The 18,008-nt window shown below is 49.9% G+C and overlaps 9 protein-coding genes across 9 annotated transcripts; 5 read left to right on the forward strand and 4 right to left on the reverse strand.

Annotated features, from left to right (window-relative positions):
* Positions 1 to 211: 211 nt before the first annotated feature.
* V8C40DRAFT_244006 (uncharacterized protein) lies at positions 212 to 1,653 on the reverse strand. The gene is made up of 4 exons (XM_083215552.1): positions 1,129 to 1,653; positions 891 to 1,049; positions 465 to 835; positions 212 to 415 (listed from the first exon to the last, which is right to left on the reverse strand). The coding sequence occupies exons 1-4, from the start codon at positions 1,312 to 1,314 to the stop codon at positions 379 to 381; spliced, it is 753 nt and encodes a 250-aa protein (XP_083073617.1). The 5' UTR covers positions 1,315 to 1,653; the 3' UTR covers positions 212 to 378.
* V8C40DRAFT_213843 (FAD dependent oxidoreductase) lies at positions 1,493 to 3,073 on the forward strand. The gene is made up of 3 exons (XM_083212144.1): positions 1,493 to 1,520; positions 1,581 to 2,191; positions 2,272 to 3,073. Exons 2-3 carry the CDS (start codon positions 1,731 to 1,733, stop codon positions 3,026 to 3,028), a joined length of 1,218 nt encoding a protein of 405 aa, XP_083073618.1. The 5' UTR covers positions 1,493 to 1,520; positions 1,581 to 1,730; the 3' UTR covers positions 3,029 to 3,073.
* A 22-nt stretch (positions 3,074 to 3,095) lies between these two features.
* V8C40DRAFT_244012 (Homocysteine S-methyltransferase) lies at positions 3,096 to 4,301 on the reverse strand. Its single transcript, XM_083215553.1, has one exon. It carries the CDS (start codon positions 4,212 to 4,214, stop codon positions 3,162 to 3,164), a length of 1,053 nt encoding a protein of 350 aa, XP_083073619.1. The 5' UTR covers positions 4,215 to 4,301; the 3' UTR covers positions 3,096 to 3,161.
* Positions 4,302 to 4,467: 166 nt separating this feature from the next.
* V8C40DRAFT_213838 (uncharacterized protein) lies at positions 4,468 to 6,537 on the reverse strand. Its single transcript, XM_083212143.1, has one exon. It carries the CDS (start codon positions 6,138 to 6,140, stop codon positions 4,755 to 4,757), a length of 1,386 nt encoding a protein of 461 aa, XP_083073620.1. The 5' UTR covers positions 6,141 to 6,537; the 3' UTR covers positions 4,468 to 4,754.
* Positions 6,538 to 6,702: 165 nt separating this feature from the next.
* Positions 6,703 to 8,631, forward strand: V8C40DRAFT_244015 (hemolysin III family protein). Its single transcript, XM_083215554.1, has 3 exons — positions 6,703 to 7,712; positions 7,777 to 8,007; positions 8,064 to 8,631. Exons 1-3 carry the CDS (start codon positions 6,936 to 6,938, stop codon positions 8,220 to 8,222), a joined length of 1,167 nt encoding a protein of 388 aa, XP_083073621.1. The 5' UTR covers positions 6,703 to 6,935; the 3' UTR covers positions 8,223 to 8,631.
* A 1,345-nt stretch (positions 8,632 to 9,976) lies between these two features.
* On the forward strand, positions 9,977 to 10,831 carry V8C40DRAFT_287128 (uncharacterized protein; the record flags this gene model as incomplete). Its single annotated transcript, XM_083222651.1, has 1 exon — positions 9,977 to 10,831. One exon carries the CDS (start codon positions 9,977 to 9,979, stop codon positions 10,829 to 10,831), a length of 855 nt encoding a protein of 284 aa, XP_083073622.1.
* A 769-nt stretch (positions 10,832 to 11,600) lies between these two features.
* On the forward strand, positions 11,601 to 13,433 carry V8C40DRAFT_244017 (uncharacterized protein). The gene is made up of 2 exons (XM_083215555.1): positions 11,601 to 12,620; positions 12,671 to 13,433. Exons 1-2 carry the CDS (start codon positions 11,654 to 11,656, stop codon positions 13,387 to 13,389), a joined length of 1,686 nt encoding a protein of 561 aa, XP_083073623.1. The 5' UTR covers positions 11,601 to 11,653; the 3' UTR covers positions 13,390 to 13,433.
* Positions 13,336 to 15,272, reverse strand: V8C40DRAFT_244018 (caspase domain-containing protein). The gene is made up of 4 exons (XM_083215556.1): positions 14,282 to 15,272; positions 13,784 to 14,222; positions 13,559 to 13,728; positions 13,336 to 13,503 (listed from the first exon to the last, which is right to left on the reverse strand). Exons 1-4 carry the CDS (start codon positions 15,108 to 15,110, stop codon positions 13,478 to 13,480), a joined length of 1,464 nt encoding a protein of 487 aa, XP_083073624.1. The 5' UTR covers positions 15,111 to 15,272; the 3' UTR covers positions 13,336 to 13,477.
* A 921-nt stretch (positions 15,273 to 16,193) lies between these two features.
* Positions 16,194 to 17,906, forward strand: V8C40DRAFT_244019 (WW domain-containing protein). Its single transcript, XM_083215557.1, has 2 exons — positions 16,194 to 16,636; positions 16,700 to 17,906. The coding sequence occupies exons 1-2, from the start codon at positions 16,552 to 16,554 to the stop codon at positions 17,644 to 17,646; spliced, it is 1,032 nt and encodes a 343-aa protein (XP_083073625.1). The 5' UTR covers positions 16,194 to 16,551; the 3' UTR covers positions 17,647 to 17,906.
* Positions 17,907 to 18,008: the final 102 nt, after the last annotated feature.

Here is an 18,008-nt window from a genome sequence, read left to right on the forward strand (position 1 = left end):
CTGCGGACACACTCTCCTGAACCATAACGTGCTCGACTCTGGGGTTTCAAGCTATGCCATGTGAGCAATTTGCATCAGAGACTAACTGATGGTATTAAGCTCTCAGTGGAATGGAGATTGGCATTGCGAGAGAAATATCGGCATTGAATCATGAGGTAGGTGGCAGTGGCTTTTCTTTTTTTCTTTGATGCACATCATCTTACACATTTGCGTGATGAAAAAACTTATATTCCATGCTAATACTGAATCCCCATGTGGAGATCATTAAGAGCTTTTCATCTTTCGACTGACTGCAATGTTTTTATTTTACACTTTTATCTTGTTCTATTTTGTCTTGATCCAAGGCTAACATGATGAAGATGCAGGAAAGCAACCAAATCATCCTTGATAAGCCGCCAACTCAGGTGAGTTCCAACTAGACATCGTTAGTGATTGACATTGTGATCCGGGACTGTGGAACCTACACAAGATATTTTCCACTCAGCTCACGTGAAGGGTTGGCCACAAATTTGGCAATGACAGTCCCTGGTTGCTCAGGCTTGAGCAGTGCGCCTTGCTGGAAGGCATCGACGAAGCTCTGGTACTGCTTCTCGTCCATAGTGTCCTTGCCTTTTAGTCGTAGAGTTGCTTGCATATCTGTGTCTACCCGACCTGGCCCAATGGTTATGCTGGTGATGTCGGGCTCTTCAATCGCAAGATGAGATGCAATGGAGTTGATGGCCGCCTTGGATGAGCCGTAGGTACTCCATGCAACGTAGGGCTTGAGAGCTGCTCCTGACGAAACCCAGAGGATGCATCCTTGAGTCTTCTTGACCTCATTCAGACTAGCCTTGGCCTATGTAATGTCAGCAGGCGTCCCGATGACGAGGCGTCGCTTTGTGCCGTCTCACCATGGCAATGTAGCTGAAGAAGTTTATATCGTAGAGGCGCTTGGTGTCTTCCAACGAAGCCGTTGCGAATTTCTCTGGCTCCAGAATTCCATGGTTGATGACTACGCCGTCGATTTTTCCAAATGATTTGACGGCAAGCTCCGTCAGCTTCTCGGCAATCTAGCCGCATACTCTTGTCAGATATTCGCAGCTCATACCCAAGATAGTAATTCACCAGGATTGGAAAAATGCAACTCACTCCCGTACTTGTTATATCGCCAGCCGCATATTCCACCTGGTCGGGATGTGCGTCCTTGAGCTTCCGCAGCAAATCTTCAGATCTGGCCGTAACGACGACTTTGTGTGATTGCGCTAAAAGGTGCTTGACGACGGCTGCGCCAAGGCCCTTGCTGGCGCCGGTCACAATGAATACCTTGGACGTCATTCAGGCGGACAGTTGCAAGAGTCCGGTATCGAGGCGAGGCGTTTCTTTTACTTAATGCAAGGGCAAGGAAGAGAGTACGAGTACAGTCCAGTAGGCGCCCCTTGGTGACAACGGCTTCGGAAAGGACAGGGATATTTTTTTTTCCCAGGCCGATAGCAAGGAGCCGCCGTGTGGGGGTGAGAATGAGGGGCTACTGGATCGAAGAAGTAAGGTAGCCTCTCCGGTACGGTGAGCCGGATGGCGTATGGACTGACTCGAGTTATAAGATGGTCGGTTCCGGGGTTGAGGCGGCTGTTTTGTCTTTGTTGTCTCATTCATATAGATAGAGCTGAAAGCTGCTGTTGGGGCGAGGATCGACGAGATTTTGACAGCCTCATCTCATCTTGCTTGCAGCCAACACACAGTGGAAAGACACCATGGCCAACACTGTCATCCTTGGGAGTGGTGTTATTGGCCTGTCGTCGGCCTACTATCTCCTCCAACACCAACCGGGCGACTCCATCCACCTCGTTGACTCTGCCAATGAACTCTTCGCCTCAGCCTCTGGCTTTGCGGGAGGGTTCCTGGCCAAGGACTGGTTCCGCCCGGAACTGATGCCGCTGGCGGAGCTCAGCTTCGAGGAGCACAGGAAACTGGCCGAGGCGGAGAATGGCAGAGAGAGATGGGGATATGCAAAGAGCGTGACGGTGAGCTACGAGCCTCACGGGACGCTGATGAACGGCAAGAGAGGCGAAGATTGGCTGCTGGAGGGCACAAGCAGAGCTAGCCTCGTGGACTCGCGGAGGGAGCACCAAGACGGGGAGATTCCAGAGTGGCTGAGGAGGGTGGATGGCGACTCGGTGAGCGTGATTGACGATGGGAGCGGTACGGCGATTGTGTGAGTTACTGCATCTTACATACATACATCCCCCATACATGTTTCTATTTATGAAGTATTGCTGACGGGTACGGGACCAGGGATCCCCTGAGGTTCTGCAAGTTTCTCCTGGAAAAGGTCAAGGCTGCCGGCGTGCACATCCACAACCCTGCAACAGCGTCGCGCGTGGAAACCGACGAAGCCGGCAAGCTCTCCGGCGTCGTCGTCTGCCGTGGGGAGACTTCGGAGGAGACGGTGATTCCGGCGACCCGAGTGCTTCTGGCGGCGGGATGCTGGACCCCCCACGTCTTCCACGACCTGTTCAAGAACCGCTACTACGTCGACGTGCCCATTGAGAGCCTGGGCGGGCACTCGGTCGTTGTCAAGGCCCCTGGCGCGGTGACGACATGTCACTCTGTCTACACGACGATGGGTCAACTCTCGCCTGAGGTGTATTCTCGACCGGATGGAGTGATTTACGTTGCTGGTGTGAACCATGCTTCTATTCCTCTGCCTAAGCCTACTGTTAAGGCAGTGACTTTCAATGAGTCTATTGATAAGCTCAAGGATATTGCACGACGTCTTATTGCTACACCTAATGGAGAGGACTTGGAGATTGTGCGTGAGGGGCTGTGCTTCAGACCGATTACGAAGAGGGGAACGCCGTACATTGCGAGGCTGCCAGAGGAGAAACTTGGGGAGGATTTCAGATCTGCGGAGCAATCACCTGGAGGCGTCTTTATTGCTTCAGGACACGGCCCATGGGGAATCAGTTTGAGCTTGGGAACAGGCAAGGTGGTTGCGGAGATGATGTCTGGGAAGCCACTCAGTGCTGACATCTCCAGCCTGGGCTTCTAGAAGGGGAGGAGATGAAGGGCGTGAGTTTCAACAGTATATGGCTTAGAGGATATCAGGCAACATTTTTCTTTCTTTCTTGCGTGCTTTTTCTAGTCTTTTTGTTTGCTTTTTCTTGTTAGGTATTGCGTTAGTATCAAGTACTTAGACACCCCCGAAGTCTTTGGATATCGCTCGGACGAGCCCTGCAGCACCCGCCTACGATGATCTGAGGCCATTCGCCTCTCGCCTCTGTAGCCCGTACGACTTCTGCGAGCTGCGTCTCCCATGGAACTCTATCTTGCTGTTCCGTACCTTGCGGGATTTCCCACTGCATGGTTATTGTATTATACACTTCGCCGTTTGTTCCATCCGGGTACAGTACCAATGCAGGCCACTTTTCGATGAGACCCTCCTGCAGCAAGTGATTAATTGCAGCTTCATACCGGCGCAGCAGCGAATCGAGTTTCCACACTTTTGTGCAGTTGATGCCCACGCCCCAGGGAACTGCCGGTGCGAGGGACGGGTCCAGCATTGCCCTGATGACGGCCTCGGGAGAGTTTCCGTCGGGGGTGTTTTCATCTTCATTGGGGAACAGACAGGAAATCCAAAAGGGGACTCCCGATGAGAGACCTGGGACGGCACTCAAGGCGCGGCGCATGGCGACCACTTCGTCGAGGCGAGGGACAGTCTCGAGGGCGATGTACCGAACACGCTGCTTGACGTCCTTGATGCCAGCGAAGACCTCCATCCTCTCACGATGCCAGGCGAAGAGATCATCTTCCGAATCGTGGGCGGTGTCGTATTTGCCGCTAAACTCCTGGCTGGGGACCATGCAAGCGCCGTACGGACCAATGCTTAGTGCAACGCCGCAAGCGTGCTGTTTCGCCTGTTCTGCGATTTGCACGGCGGCCTCGAGGAAGCGAGGCACATGTTCTGGTGCGATGCCACCTGGATACTCGGTAGTTTTGGTGTTTGCGAAACCTTCCAATGAGACTTGGTATGTTGCTGTGAGGATGACGTCGACGGGGACGTCTCCGAAATCTTTCTGGCAAGACAGCAGGGTTGATGGATCGGTGACTAGGAGGTGGGAGGACCAGAGGGGGGTTGATGGGCCGAATGTGATGCTGTAGTTTTGCTCTAGGGATGTGCCGAGACCGCCGTCGAGGAAGCTTACAGGGACGGATGCACGAGTATCTGTATTCGTCATTGTGGATATTGAAGATACGAGGGTATCGAGATTGAAGATGGTTTAGTTACTGTACTGTGCTGTACGATATCGGAGAGCTGATTTGAGGTGAGTGCATGTGCTATTGTGAGACCCCCCGGCTTTAGAGTTGGAGAGCTGAGTTGATAGCGTTAGTGGGGTCCGCTCCCGCCTCCATGGGTTCGCCCCTGTCTTAGGGTCAGCTGCTTGTTGCTTAGCTTTTCTATGCTGGGAAATTCTTGCGATATGACGAGCTGCTGGTTTATGCTGTGTGTCTCCTGAATACATATGAAGATCTAACATGGCGGTGAATGCTTGAGTGGTTTTCTCCTATCTAGTGATTATTAGTGTAATCCATCTACTAATTCCAGAGGCTAAGGTAGATCAATATCTACTACTGGACGAGGACCACAGCGACAGGGCTCTGCATGATAACAATCTCCAATGCATTCATGCATCAAGACGATGAGATGAGGAGCCATCCGGCACTTGGTATTGAGTCTTTAGCTAAGTCATAATTCATTTTTACACATGCCGTTTCTTCTACCCCGCGTGCGGCAAAAAACCCATCCAGTTCACCGTCTGAAACGCTCCCGCCTCCATGGATCTCAGCCCGACGATAGGCTCAACCAGGATATAGAACCTTGCCAGCGCATAGATGAAGGCGACCGGGAAGATGGTCCAAAACTCCCACACGAGCGGGAGCTGTTTCGGCGCCCATGCCTCCTCCTCCTTTTCCTCGACGGGCTGCTGAGAAACCAGCATAGACGGCCTATCAGGTTGTAGTCGTCCAGCTTCTAGCTCGGCTACGTCCTCCGTCACCGTTACTATGACACCTGATTTGCCTTCGCTTCCAAACATCCTTTTCCAAAGCTTGTGTCCGCTGCCGTAGCGCTGCCAGATTGCGCCTGTTTCTAGGACCCAGAAGAGGGCTGTTGTGCCGACCAGGATGAGACTCGATACTCTCCAGAGGATCTGCTCGGCCTTTGAGGGGAACCTGAAATTCCAACCGGTGAGATGGATTGACGCATAGATCATGGTAGCGATGCATAAGTAGAGGCTTTCCAGCGTTTCTAGCCACGGCAGCCTGCTGTCGCCAATTCGCGGCAGGGGACGCTCAAACGGTCCAACAGGCAGCTTGATGAAAGGCTGGATGTTAAGAGCCCAACTCGGTGTCAAGTCATCCACAAAGTCGAGAGGAGTCTGTCGGTACGGTCGCGCAGCTACAGGGCCAGCGCCGCGGAGGACCTGGTCCATGGTCTCGGCCATCTCGATTCGCACGGGATATCGGACGTCTTGAGGTTTGGAGATCCAGCAGACACTCGTCATGATGGAGCACACGACAATAGCCATGGTCGACAGCTCGATCGTCGTGACGGGGAGGCCCTGGACTCCGCGCGCGATGCATTGCACGATGAGGTAGCCGACCTGGAAGCAGGTGATCAGCTTGGAAACGGTGTCCCGCTTGGACTTGTCTAGGAGCTCTTCGTCTGAGATTTCCGGATACTGGATGTGGCCGCGCGACATCAGCCAGAGGATGTGCTTCGAGTTGACGCGGAACGGGGCGCCGTTCAGGGGCTGAAGCTCGAATCCGCCCATGTTGGCAAAGAAGCCGTGTCGGAATGTCCATGATGTGTGTCCGAGGGCGTGGAACGCTTTGACGGAGTCTCGAGCGGCGGCGAGTTGGCCGGCGGCTGCGGTGAGAACGAATTCGGGCCCGGCGATTGAAATGGCCATCCATAGGAGTTTTCGGCCGAGTATGCGTACGTTGCTATCATGTTTCGAGGGTAGGTTGAGGCAGAGAATGGTGTATGTGCAGAGGAATGTGGTAACGATGCACGTCCAGAGTATGTCCATGGTTCCGCGGCCATCGGGGGACACCCTCCAGCCGTTGACCCTCGTATGTAAAGCATCTGTGTTGTTGCTCATGGTCACAGAAGCAGTATCGGGTTCCGAATCTCAAAATCATGGGAGCTAAGGGTGTGAGGAGGTACCCTCAAACGAGACTTACAAAGGAACTTGCCCATCATTTATCCCAGGGGCTCGTTTTCCCATCGTCAAGTCCTAAAGAGAGATTGCCCAGGCAGAACGGAGAGATTATTGGCACCATTTCGAGAGCCCCGATTCTCAGCGCTTAAAAGCTGTGCAAAATAGTATAGGATTGACATGCTTCACCTTAGACTTACCCGTCTAAGTGAGGAGCATACGTGTAAGTCGGGCCATATACACGTAAGGTTGCCTGGGTCTGCTCTTGGCATTGAAGAGCCTCGTCTATTAATATCCTTTTCGAAGGTGATCTCCCAGGGCAGTGTTATGCGAAGAAATAGACAACGTTAAAAACATGGTCATGAGGGTCATGAGGTTCAATTGTTTGCACCGAGATGCTACTATTGTGGGTTGCGCAACCAATAGTAAGCTCGTCGAACCAACCTAATATCTGACCACCTTTTGTCCTGTCATCACCCCCTAGTCTTTTATCTTTCCTAAATGCTTGTAAATGTCTCAAGAAACAATGAAATGGGACTTGCTGAGCCAATAGCGCTCTATCATATTGCCGATAGGATAAATATTTGCGGCTCAGCATAGATTGGCGATGAAGTCTCTAACACGCGCGAGACGGCCACTATGGTGTTTAGACAAGCTCGAGTTAGCACATGTAAGTGACTCGCGCAAGGAACTGCGGTCACAAGACTATTTATAGTATCGCATGAGGCTATTCTTTTCATGCACGTTTTCGCCAATTTTTTCTCCATTCGCAATTTTCCTTGCCATTGGCAGATCTTATTATACCCGTCGACCCTATCTAAATCCGGTTCCTCTTTTTTTGGGGCTCTGCTTCTGCGCCTTATTAAAACATATCCGGCACCAACCCGAAACTTGGGCCATTCTGCTCTCTTCCGTCGGACCTCGTCTTCTCGGATATCCAGGGATATAAAACTCGAGATATATATGGCGCTGTATAGACGCCTGTCGCCAACCGGCAGAAATGAGACTTTAGATGGCGCCAGCGACAGCCGAGAGGACAATGTTCGTGGATCAAAGACGACGCGGCGACTGCTGACTGCCGGCGAAGTACCGTCTTGGTATGCTCACAACTCGTACATTCGCACCGGCTATCGACCCGTCACCTATTCCGCCAAGCTCTGCTTCGAGAGCCTTGGGTATTTGCACAATGAGACGCTCAATATTTACACTCACCTTGTGCCGGCGGGCATTGCCGTCGTAGGCAATTACGCTCTTTATGTGTATTTTAGCTCTCACTACCCTGATGCGTCTTGGAAAGACCAGCTGGTGTTTCACATATACTTGTCGACGTCGATCATCTGCTATGGGATCTCGTCCTTGTATCATATGCTGCTTTGCCATTCTGAGACATGGTCGGGACTTTGGGCGAGGTTGGACTATACTTCCATTGTTTTTCAGATCCTGGGGTCGTTTATCTCGGGGATTTATATAGGCTTTTACTGTGAGCCTAATCTGCAGAAACTGTATTGGACAATGGTATGCTCCGGATGCATTTTTACGTGATTGGTGTGTTTGTCTGTTGACCAATTTTGCTTTTCAGATTGGAACCTTGGGACTTTTGACCGGTGTTGTTGTTGTAAGTCACCGACTTCAGAGTCCGAAGTGGCGCAACCTCCGAGTGTTTGCCTTTGTCGGTACGGGATTGTCCGCTTTTGCGCCGATTATCCACGCCGCCACTATCTTTCCGTATGATCAGCTGGATAAACAAGCCGGTCTACGGTACTACTATCTCGAAGGCGTCTCGATTCTGACGGGCGTTGTGTTTTACGTTGTAAGTCACCTTATTACGAGCAGCACTCTTGGTGGCTTTTACTAAATTGGCGGCAGACACACTTTCCAGAGTCGCGAATACCCGAGAAATTTGACATTTTCGGCGCCTCTCATCAGATTTTTCATTCACTTGTGGTGCTGGGGGGTGCAATTCATTTCTACGGCATTCTGAGCGCTTTCGATTGGAACTATAACAACCCTCGCTGTAGCCTGTGAATCATGGCATGTTACAGAAATCGAAGTAGATATAGAGTTTGGCGTCCGTTGAAAAAATTTCCCAATAGAGAAATTTTGTAGATTGACTTTCCCAATGATGTGGGGGCCCGGATCGTGCCGTTGAGTCATCTGGGGACTCGGGAGGGTGTTTTTGACCACACCACTCCCGTGAGGTACAAAAGCATCGTATCTTAGATAATCCCGGACTACACACTCCCTATGGGAAGCTTCGCCGGTGATTTGTTTTGAAGTTTACCATACCTATGTACGCTTGTTTTATGGTGTTCTTGACCATAACACTGCCCAGGTTATAAAAGTAACGTTTCCTAAGTAGATAACCCCTGACTACATACTAGGTAGTACCTACGAGAAATTTTGACGATTATTTGTTTTGAAGTTTGTGTACGCCTATTTTATGTAATGTTTTTAGACAATACCATGTATCTACTTCCCACAGGCTTTCTCAATGCCTGAGATAACAATACGTGTACAAGTTTTGGTAGCTCTCGACATGTCGTTTTATAACGGCACCATACATCACATTTTACTACCCATCTTTGTCTTCTATTATCAATGGCAGCATTAACTGGTCAATTAGACTTGCCTACTCAGAATTTCTATTCTCTACTGTGAATTTCAAGGTTTACTGCTTAGAGTCACAGCTTTATGAGAAAAGGTACGTTGCTTATCTCCCCTAGAGACAGCCACTCTGTTTATATTTTGCTTTCGCTCGGCCGTTATCTTCACATAAAACGGAACCTCCCGAGGGTGTTATCTGTCCGGCGTTTTACAACGTCTAGTGTCCGATTGCTATGAAATTTATATCGAATGGAGTCTATATCGGATTCTATTGTTTCTTTTATGCAGTCGGCCGAGCAGTCTTCAAGCGTCTATGCTTGAATGCTTTGAAATTGATATCAGATGGAATTTATATCGAGCTCAATTGTTTCTTTTACGCATTCTGATTCTTCCAATAACTGGTCCTTGCGGCTAGAATCTTTCAAGGGTCTTGATGTATCTACCTGGCGTTTTACAACGCCTTTTGTCCGATTACTGTGAAAATCTTTTCAAATGAAGTTTATGTCGGCCTCGGTTGTTTACTTTACATAATCGTCCCAGCGTCTTCCAACGCCTTCGTCCGATTGTTATGAAGTTTATTATCAGATGAAGTTTATATCGATCCCGATTGTTTACTTTACGCAGTCTGCCTCTTCCAGTGGCTGCTTCCTGCGGCCCGAATCCTCCAAGAATGTTTGTTATCTAACGCCTTTGTCTGATTGTTATGAAGTTTATATCGAATGAAAATTTTCTAGATCTCGATTGTCTACTTAATACAGTCGATATCTCTCCGGTGGCTGATTCTTGCTGTCGGAATCTTCCATTGAGCAGAAATCTCTGTAAACTTACACCAAATCTATGGTCGTTGTCAAGTCAATCGAGCTTAATTCTCCTCTTTCCAAATCCCATATAAGGAGGCCTTCCCCCCTGAATCCTCTTTCCAGAACTTCCCCCCCCCTATCACACACACAAGCTCCAGATTCACAATCAATTTGATACCACCTTCTCCCACAATCACATATCAGCTTCAACACTCTTCACTTCACACAATCATATACCAGCTTCATCTCTCTTCACTTCACACAACCATATCACCTTCCGACTCTCTTCACTTCACACAGCTACACTCTCCTTGGTTATTCCTGGCACTTCCCGCTTACCCCTATTCAAGCCACGACAATTCCGCTTTGGTAATCATGGCTTCTCAGGACTCTACCACCATGCCATCGGAGATTAACTGGGAAGAGTTTTTAAACCCACTCGTGGAGTTTCTCAACCAGACCCCAGATGGGTCCCTTCCTGAAGTTGATTTCCCCAACAACTTCAATGACCAGACTTCTGGCATTGTTGACGGGAATGAACTTCCCGAGGCTGTGGCGCCACCTAACCAAGTGGTGGAGTTCGATATCGATGAGTACTTTGATATCGATGAGTTCCTGGCTGCCGCATTCGTCCCTGCCGCCGCCCCTCCTCCCGTTCCTGGTCCCGTCACTCCTTTCACGGCTCCTCCCGCTGCTCCTCTCATGGCAACTCCTCACGTTCCTGCTCCGGCCATTCCTTTCGTCCCTGCTCTGACCAGTTCTTTCATCTCCGCTCCGGTCACTACTCTCGCCCCTGCTCTCGCCACTTCTCTCAACCCTGCTCTCGCCACTTCTCTCAACCCTGCTCCCGCCACCACCCCCAACCCTATCTCTGGCACCAACGGCACCAACATCAGCAACATCCCTCCTACCGACGGCAGCGGCAGACCACATATCTGCTCAGCCCCAGCCTGCGGGGCGAGGTTCGCCAAAAGGTCCGCGCTCAATGCTCACATGAGATCCTCAAAAGCCCACCCACACCTGAATATCACGTGCCGCTGTGGAAAGGGCTATGACAGGTACGGGCTTAAGCAGCACCTCAAACAGCAGGTGATAAGGTGCAGAGAGAGCCGGGCGGATTTCCGGTGTCACTGTGGCTTTACCGCGGGTTTTAGAGCGGAAGAGGAGATTCTCGAACATGCTTATGAATGTTCGAGAATAAGGGGCAAAGCTGATCAGGATGATCAGTAAAGTTTGGTGTTGGGGACATTTGCTTTTACATTTGTTTTTTTTGTGGTGATACCCTTTTTTGGTGTTTTCATTTTTTCGACTTTTTATTCTTTTTGTTTCATCAAACTGTCTGTTTTCTGTCCAACAGTGTACTACTACTATACTCATGTTTTATGATAACGAATAACGATGTCATCATTGTTTTCAAACTTGTATCTCGTTTTCCTTATATGTGCCTCTCTGTCTTTGTTCTTGTAGTATTAGATCTTAGAAAATGGAACGCCTATTCAACACTTCAATTTTGCTTTCCAGCATCCCGTGCCATGAAACATACCAAGTGCTAGAATAAATACGATTATAATACTATAGTAAATGCTAGAAAATATATAAGTATAATAGCAGCTACTAAAGAAATGTAGATATAGTAGTAGCTACTAGAGATATGTAGATATAATAGGAGATGCTTAAAGAACCAGGGATTTATTAATTAGATAAATGCTTGTAAGAGTGAATAAACAGCTTCTAGGTTTCCACTTCTAATGCCTACATTTCGTACAGGAGCTGGGGAGCTGGATAGCTACTACCTTAAATAAAAGTTTGACCGGGTTAATACATTTAGTCAACCGCTTTCTTCTCTGCTTCATTCATAATCTAGGTTGTGCGTTGTTAATATTAATAGAAGTAGTAAATAAATACTCCTCCATTACTAGGCACCCACGCACTAATGCATGCATATAAAACCACGGCGAATTACACATGTAGCCTAGCTTCCACCCCAATCCTTTCTACTCAACACACTCCTCGTCTTTCACTCACCTCTCTTGCAACTCGTTCAAAACTTGTATGAAATATACCATAATGTCTGAAAAGGGCAATCTTCAATTAAGCATGAGCCTCATGCCGATATATGACAGTTCCCGTACGAAACTCGCTTGCATAGAGATCAAGTTGGCCATCGGAGGCCTCAACAGAGGCCTCCAGGGAGGCAACCCATTGGACGAAACTCATTATTTTCGGACTATTGTTGGAGATGTTGAAAATACATTTGGTAACATTGAGGCATTTGATGACTTTGGGCCACTCACCATCTCTGTCGATTATGAACTTTTCGAGAATCCATTTCTGGCGTGGAAAACAGATCGACCTGTACAAGGAGATCTTAGGATCCAATATGACACTGTACCGATTCTACAAGATGTAGTTTCTTCTAGTCTCGAGACCCAGGTCGATGCGAGAACTGAGAATGGGTTCATTGGAAAAGCCTCTTCATTCATACCTATTCCAGCCTTCGAAGAATCTGCCGCGGTAGATGTGACAATTGAATGGGATCTTTCTTCATCACCTAAAGAAACCAGATCGTTGAGCAGTTTTGGAGATGGAAACGTTTTCCAAAAGGCAACATCTCTCAAAGAGTTTTCAGAATGTGTCTTCATGACAGGCAAAGTGAGCAGCTATATACCAACGCCTTCTCTCAATGAAGATGCAACCAGAGGAGGGCTTCGTGGAATTCATTGGATAGGCACAATGCCAAACAATCTCGAAGCTATGAAAGAACTTACTAGCAACATGGTTCCTCGTCTTTGCACTTTCTTCAAAGATGAGAGCACTACTCGCCGAATATTTATACGTAAAGTTCCCAGAGGCCTTCGAGCAACTCAAGTAACCAGCGAGATGCTCATCGATTATGACGACGACACTAAAGACGAGAAAGACTGGGATATAGTACGGCTCTTCAACTCCTCTCTCATAGCTACATGGGCCCATCTAGATCCAGAAGATGATGGCACACCAAACGATTGGTTCACTCAAGGTCAGACTCATCCCCTATACCTTCTGGCAGCATCTACTAATCAACCACAGGAATTTCTCACATTTACACAATCTACCTCCCATTCCGCTTCGGCCAGCGTCCTCCAGATTACTTCCGCGCCACCCTCAATGGTTACCTCTCGTCATATTTCACGAATCCATTTGTATCTTATCCAATGGACAAGATTCCGCTTGATTCATGGTATGGAAAGGCAGCTATAGCAATGCGCAGCTGCATCTACATGATTCGCATGGACTGCTTCACTCGTCGAGCATCAGTCGCTCGCAACGCGGGTGTCCTTAGGCCCATCGACGAAATTGTAGCTGATATCAGCAGCCGTCGACGTCGTGGCGAAAGAGTTCAGATTAAAGACTGGTTAAAGTATCTGAGGGATTGGATTGGCGAAGAAGTTGCAGAGCAGCACTTTTACCGAATGAGAAGTGGTGAAATCATGGACTTGGAGGATATGAAGACGGCTTTTGATGGAGTTTACCCGGATGAACAACGAGTGTTGGATTTGGGGTTTGACCAATCAAGTCTCGCAGAAGAAATCGTGAGCGGAGTGGTTGAGCATTCCGAGGCAGCGAAAAGCGGACTGATGGATGGTGACGAGATTCTATGGCACTCGAGGGCAGAATATTGTGGGACACACTACGAAGACAAATTTCGCCTTATCGTGAATCGACAGGGGAAAACAATCAACATCGAGTTTTGGCCAAGGAGCAATAGCGTGGTCAAAAGTTGGATATCCAAGAAGAAGCAGACCTAGTGTTGAAGCAGGTTTTACACACACCCAGTATATGGTTTCACATTATGCACAAGTTTGTATTCAATGAATATCATTCTTTTTGTTAAGTTTACATGACAAATAGAAGATTGGTATCTGTGGTATCGTGTTAGAACACAGTCGTGACATCAAAGTCGAATGAAGGACATACCTAGGGGGTGACTGCAAGACAGCTGTGGCTTCTGAGTATACTTGGTCTCGAGGACTTCTCGGATACTGTTGAGCAGCTCGACGTAGCTCTGCTTGGGATTCTTCTTCAGGGCAGAAATGAAAGCCCACGACATGGCACCAGTAGCTTGGGTTCCAATCGTGGCGTCGGCACTGTGGATTCCTGTTAGCATCTGAAAATCGCAACAAAACGTGTAAAAGTACATACGAAGTTTGGTCATCTTTGCTGCCAGACCACATAATGACGTCTGCTGCCGATGTGCGTGTAGCCACAGTCTTCTTGTAAGCCCCGTCACCGCCGAATGCCTGCTTAGCGAAGCCCATGATGCTACTCGTAACGCCGGCCATATCGCCCGAAGCATAGGAAGAGATGGCTCCCAAGAGGCCCTGACCAGCTTCCTTGGCCAAATTGGGCTCCTTGAGGACACCCTTGGTGGAGTAGACATAGGGCAAGTCCATGACGGTTGCCGAGTGACATGAATCGAAAATGGCTGTGAGGCGCACTCCCTGCTGCAGAGGCTTGACAACATGGAAATGGATCTCATCATCTACAAGATGTCCAGCTTGTTCAAAGTCAACGGGGTATATAACTTCGTCGTAGCCGTCGTCTTCGTCGCCGTCCTTGTCCTCGGTTTGGCCGCCGTGGCCTAGAAACAAACATGGTTAGCATCCTGATAATCCCCCTTGAGACAAGCATCCTACTTACCAGAATAGTGAAGGAACAAGGCATCGTTGGGCTGCGCGCCATTAACAAGCCAGCCCATGGCACGGACGATGTTGGCCTTGGTTGGGCGCATGACAGGGTTGCTTTGGTCATCTGTCAGAATGACCATGTCCTCGCGCTTATAGCCATATCGCTCAACCAAGAATGCCGACACGTTGTGGACATCGTTGATGCATCCCTTGAGCTCGGCCTTTGTGCCAAAATAGTTGATTCCAATCAACAGTGCCTTTCGCTTTCCTGTGCAGTTGGAGTACTGGAAGGTGTAGCCGCCCGGAGCACCGTGGCCAAACTGCTGAGGGGCCGAGGGAGGCGGGGGGCCGGCCTTTGCGTGCATGGCAGTCGGAGGGTTGAGAGGATAGCCGTAAGCATCTAGACCCGGAGGAGGATGGTGCGCAGGAGGTGCGTAGTGGTTCGGGGGAGGGCCGCCGGGAGGAGGATATTGGTTCTGGTGGCCGCCGTATTGAGGCTGAGGTGGTCCATATCCTCCATGCTGAGGCGGGGGCTGATGAGAGCCGTAACCGCCGTGTTGAGGAGGACCACCACCATATTGAGGCTGAGGAGGGCCATAACCTCCATGGGGAGGAGCTGGAGATCCGTAGCCGCCTGGAGGAGCGCCGTATTGAGGTTGAGGCGGGGGAGGGGAGTTGTATCCTCCAGGTCCGCCATAACCACCACCGCCGCCGCCGTAGCCTCCTCCGTATTGAGGTTGAGGTGGGCCGTTGGGGGGAGGATAGTTGTTGTTATCATATCCGTATCCTCCTCCGCCGTGCTGGCTAGAGCCGTGGTAGCCTTGGCCAGGGTATCCAGACATGGCTGTGGTTGGTTGATCGAGTCGATCGAGAGCGTATAGGTGGAAGAGTAGGAGAGGAGATGAGAGGAGTAGAGGAGAAAGGAAAAGAAAAAGACGAGATGCGACAGCGCTGCCCGTAGCAGCTGGTGGCGATGTCTGTCTTGTCTGGTTGTTGAAGGGAACAAAGAGACGTAGCTGGAGGACTAATAATCGACAGTCAGCTTCCATGGGATAGTCACCGCGAGTATGTAATCACGCAGCCAAGTCCAAGAGCCCTGCAGTCAGCCTGTCCATGCCGCCAGCTGCGCCATTCGGAGTCCGGCTTGGCGGGCCACAGGGCGCTAGAGCTGCCTGTAGCTGCATCGTGGCTAGGCGGGGAGCTGCCCGTTTGGCGCTGAGATTAGCGGCTGCCTCTCCACACTTGCAGTGAACTGTGGCAGTGCAACGGGTTTGCTAGACGTCAAACACTTGAACAGGTACCCTCTCACACATGCAAGTTAATGACAGATGCATCAAGTGTGCGTCAATGTTGATGTTTCATGTTGAACAATGTCTTGTACAGAGAAAGTGCATGGCTTGATGGGGGCCTCCAATACTGTACTCAGTCAGTCATCGTCTGATATCGACCCAGATACAGCGACATCTTTCATCACCTTCATTGTACCTAACTGTGACAAACATCCACGGACCCCTACAGGAATGCCCCTCGGTAACCCCTCCATATGCCCCGCCACCGGCAACCACAGACTGCCCTCAACTCCGAGCTTCACCATCGAAGTCTCCATCTGTTTTCTCCCCTTTAGCCACCTATAACTGTGCTGAGCTGTCTGTACATGTTTTACTGGGTACCTTATGTAGCCAAGCATTTTGACTGCTGCTAGTAGTTCGACTGTTCCATATATCAACCAAATATTACTTCATCGCCCTGGTCAACCAAACGGGTCATGCCTCGAAACAGCCAGAAAATGGCGCGTTCGGTACGGCCCGTGTGACTGATTGGACACAGCAGTAACAAAGCAAGCCACATTCATCGGCCGGTATTACTCGTTCAAAGTTCCTTTGTTTAGTAGGTACTGCCAGTGTGATCTGATCCTCTTTCATGGTACAAGTACAAGCAGCCAGTCCAGGGAGGTCACGGAACAATAGGAGATTACGGCGGGCGGCCATGCACTGAATCACCCCCCTGAAATCACCCGCTTTGTCTGCGCCTCGTGCCGTCTGCAGGCCCCATCTATGCATGATTGCTGCAGCCAAGCCCTTTGATAATTGAACTTAACATCCAACTTCCACCATCTTCCTCTGCATCATCTTGTAAGGCCTGTTTGTTGGCTCCCTCCAGCATTCAACACATATAAATGTCCAGCGTTTTGGAACGTCTTTTTCATCAGCTCAACTTGATTCCATTCCATTTCTCCAACAAACACAGCGTTGGCCGCCGCATCTGCGCCATTTGACTCCCACCATGTCATACGTTGACAACCTCTCGGGCCAATTTGGCAGCCTCGGACTTGGAGGCTCTCAGCCCTATCAGTCTCCTCCTCCCCCCGGTAAGTTCCATGACCCCCAAAAATCTTCACTCTCGCGGGAACCTTGTCTGACTGCAGCTCCAGGATCAGGAGAGCAGGGCGGATATGGCTACCACTCGGCCAACCAAGATGGAGGCCCTCCTGCGCAATACCACGCCTCTCCCCCTATGCCAACTTATCAGCCTCCCTCTGACAAGCCGGCTATTCCCCAAGGATGGATTCCTCTCTTTGACCAGAGTCGCCAGCGATGGTACTATGCTAATAAGGAGACCGGAGCCACCCAGTGGGAGGCTCCAGGCTACATTGCCCCTCCTCCACGACCTCCCATGGAGAGCTACCCGAGCGAAGAATCACGGGGCAGCGGCCCTTCGCCGTATCCCCCAGCAGCACCTTACGGTCCCACGCCTGGAGGTTACGGGGCTCCTCCTCCAGGACCTCCTCCCTCGGCCTCTTACGGTGCACCACCTCTACCCCCTGCCGGCTACGGGGCTCCAGCAGGAGAGTATGGCCATAGTAGCCATGGTAGCTATGGTGGTGAGGGCCGCGGTGAGGGCTACAGTGAAGAGAAGAAGAAGAAGTCATCCGGAAAGGGTGGCTTGCTTCTTGGTGCCGCCGGTGGTGTTGCTGCCGGTCTTGTAGGTGGTGCCCTCCTGCATCACGCCCTGGAAGATAGCAGCAGCGACGAAGAAGAGGAGAGACGCGAAGAAGAGAGACGTGAAGAAGAAAGACGCTACGAATATGAACAGGCACCATCACAGACAATCATTGTCAACGAGTACAACACTACCAACTACAACGACTATAACGATCCCTACGAAGAGAGTGGTGTGCCGGGCATCCTCCCTTCAAGAGATGCAGAGGGTAACTACGTGTCTGAAAGCGATCGGGAGTCTGTTCAAGAAGCACGTGAAGAATACGAGGAGGCCCTTGCAGAGGTTGAGGGCTCTTCAAGTGCAAGCAGCAGCGACTACGAGGAGTTGGCAGAGGCTAGGGAAGAGTACGAGGAGGAGTACGAGGAAACTTATGACTAGAGACAGACAAGGTTGAACTTGAAGAAAAGACTAGCCGTCATCTCGGCAGTCTTATGACTATCTGAACGCTGTTGGCATTGTGAAGCACCATCATTTTTTATAGACCTAGGAGCCAGCTGTCTGTCGAGTGAGTATGTCTAGCGCACGCTTGCATAAGGGATTTTACTATGAATATATCATTTCCTGCAAGATAGTAGCAGTATGTAGTAAATTATGCTATTCTCATAAATCATCAGTCTAGCTTTTCTATGTGTGGCTGCAGTACGATATATGTAGCCAATAGTCTTCTAAAATTATTCGTATACCCAAACATTGGTGTTGACAATCTTGTCCTCATGACTATGCTTTTCTCAAATCGCTTT

Source organism: Trichoderma camerunense (genome assembly GCF_050948025.1).
Source record: "Trichoderma camerunense strain CBS 138272 chromosome Unknown V8C40scaffold_8, whole genome shotgun sequence".
NCBI classification, from domain to species: Eukaryota; Fungi; Ascomycota; class Sordariomycetes; order Hypocreales; family Hypocreaceae; genus Trichoderma; species Trichoderma camerunense.

What these genes read in the sequence shown, in the direction of transcription:
- V8C40DRAFT_244006 (XM_083215552.1), bottom strand. Translation starts at nt 1,314, where the DNA reads ATGACGTCCAAGGTATTCATTGTGACCGGCGCCAGCAAGGGCCTTGGC. An exon ending in TCTTCAGCTACATTGCCATG is followed by an intron (nt 836 to 890) that starts GTGAGACGGCAC and finishes GACATTACATAG; the next exon opens with GCCAAGGCTAGTCTGAATGA. An exon ending in CTGAGTGGAAAATATCTTGT is followed by an intron (nt 416 to 464) that starts GTAGGTTCCACA and finishes AACGATGTCTAG; the next exon opens with TTGGAACTCACCTGAGTTGG.
- V8C40DRAFT_213843 (XM_083212144.1), top strand. Translation starts at nt 1,731, where the DNA reads ATGGCCAACACTGTCATCCTTGGGAGTGGTGTTATTGGCCTGTCGTCG. An exon ending in GGGAGCGGTACGGCGATTGT is followed by an intron (nt 2,192 to 2,271) that starts GTGAGTTACTGC and finishes GTACGGGACCAG; the next exon opens with GGATCCCCTGAGGTTCTGCA.
- V8C40DRAFT_244012 (XM_083215553.1), bottom strand. Translation starts at nt 4,214, where the DNA reads ATGACGAATACAGATACTCGTGCATCCGTCCCTGTAAGCTTCCTCGAC.
- V8C40DRAFT_213838 (XM_083212143.1), bottom strand. Translation starts at nt 6,140, where the DNA reads ATGAGCAACAACACAGATGCTTTACATACGAGGGTCAACGGCTGGAGG.
- V8C40DRAFT_244015 (XM_083215554.1), top strand. Translation starts at nt 6,936, where the DNA reads ATGCACGTTTTCGCCAATTTTTTCTCCATTCGCAATTTTCCTTGCCAT. An exon ending in AGAAACTGTATTGGACAATG is followed by an intron (nt 7,713 to 7,776) that starts GTATGCTCCGGA and finishes TTTGCTTTTCAG; the next exon opens with ATTGGAACCTTGGGACTTTT. An exon ending in CGGGCGTTGTGTTTTACGTT is followed by an intron (nt 8,008 to 8,063) that starts GTAAGTCACCTT and finishes AATTGGCGGCAG; the next exon opens with ACACACTTTCCAGAGTCGCG.
- V8C40DRAFT_244017 (XM_083215555.1), top strand. Translation starts at nt 11,654, where the DNA reads ATGAAATATACCATAATGTCTGAAAAGGGCAATCTTCAATTAAGCATG. An exon ending in AAACGATTGGTTCACTCAAG is followed by an intron (nt 12,621 to 12,670) that starts GTCAGACTCATC and finishes AATCAACCACAG; the next exon opens with GAATTTCTCACATTTACACA.
- V8C40DRAFT_244018 (XM_083215556.1), bottom strand. Translation starts at nt 15,110, where the DNA reads ATGTCTGGATACCCTGGCCAAGGCTACCACGGCTCTAGCCAGCACGGC. An exon ending in CTTGTTCCTTCACTATTCTG is followed by an intron (nt 14,223 to 14,281) that starts GTAAGTAGGATG and finishes GTTTGTTTCTAG; the next exon opens with GCCACGGCGGCCAAACCGAG. An exon ending in GTCTTGCAGTCACCCCCTAG is followed by an intron (nt 13,504 to 13,558) that starts GTATGTCCTTCA and finishes ACGATACCACAG; the next exon opens with ATACCAATCTTCTATTTGTC.
- V8C40DRAFT_244019 (XM_083215557.1), top strand. Translation starts at nt 16,552, where the DNA reads ATGTCATACGTTGACAACCTCTCGGGCCAATTTGGCAGCCTCGGACTT. An exon ending in TCAGTCTCCTCCTCCCCCCG is followed by an intron (nt 16,637 to 16,699) that starts GTAAGTTCCATG and finishes CTGCAGCTCCAG; the next exon opens with GATCAGGAGAGCAGGGCGGA.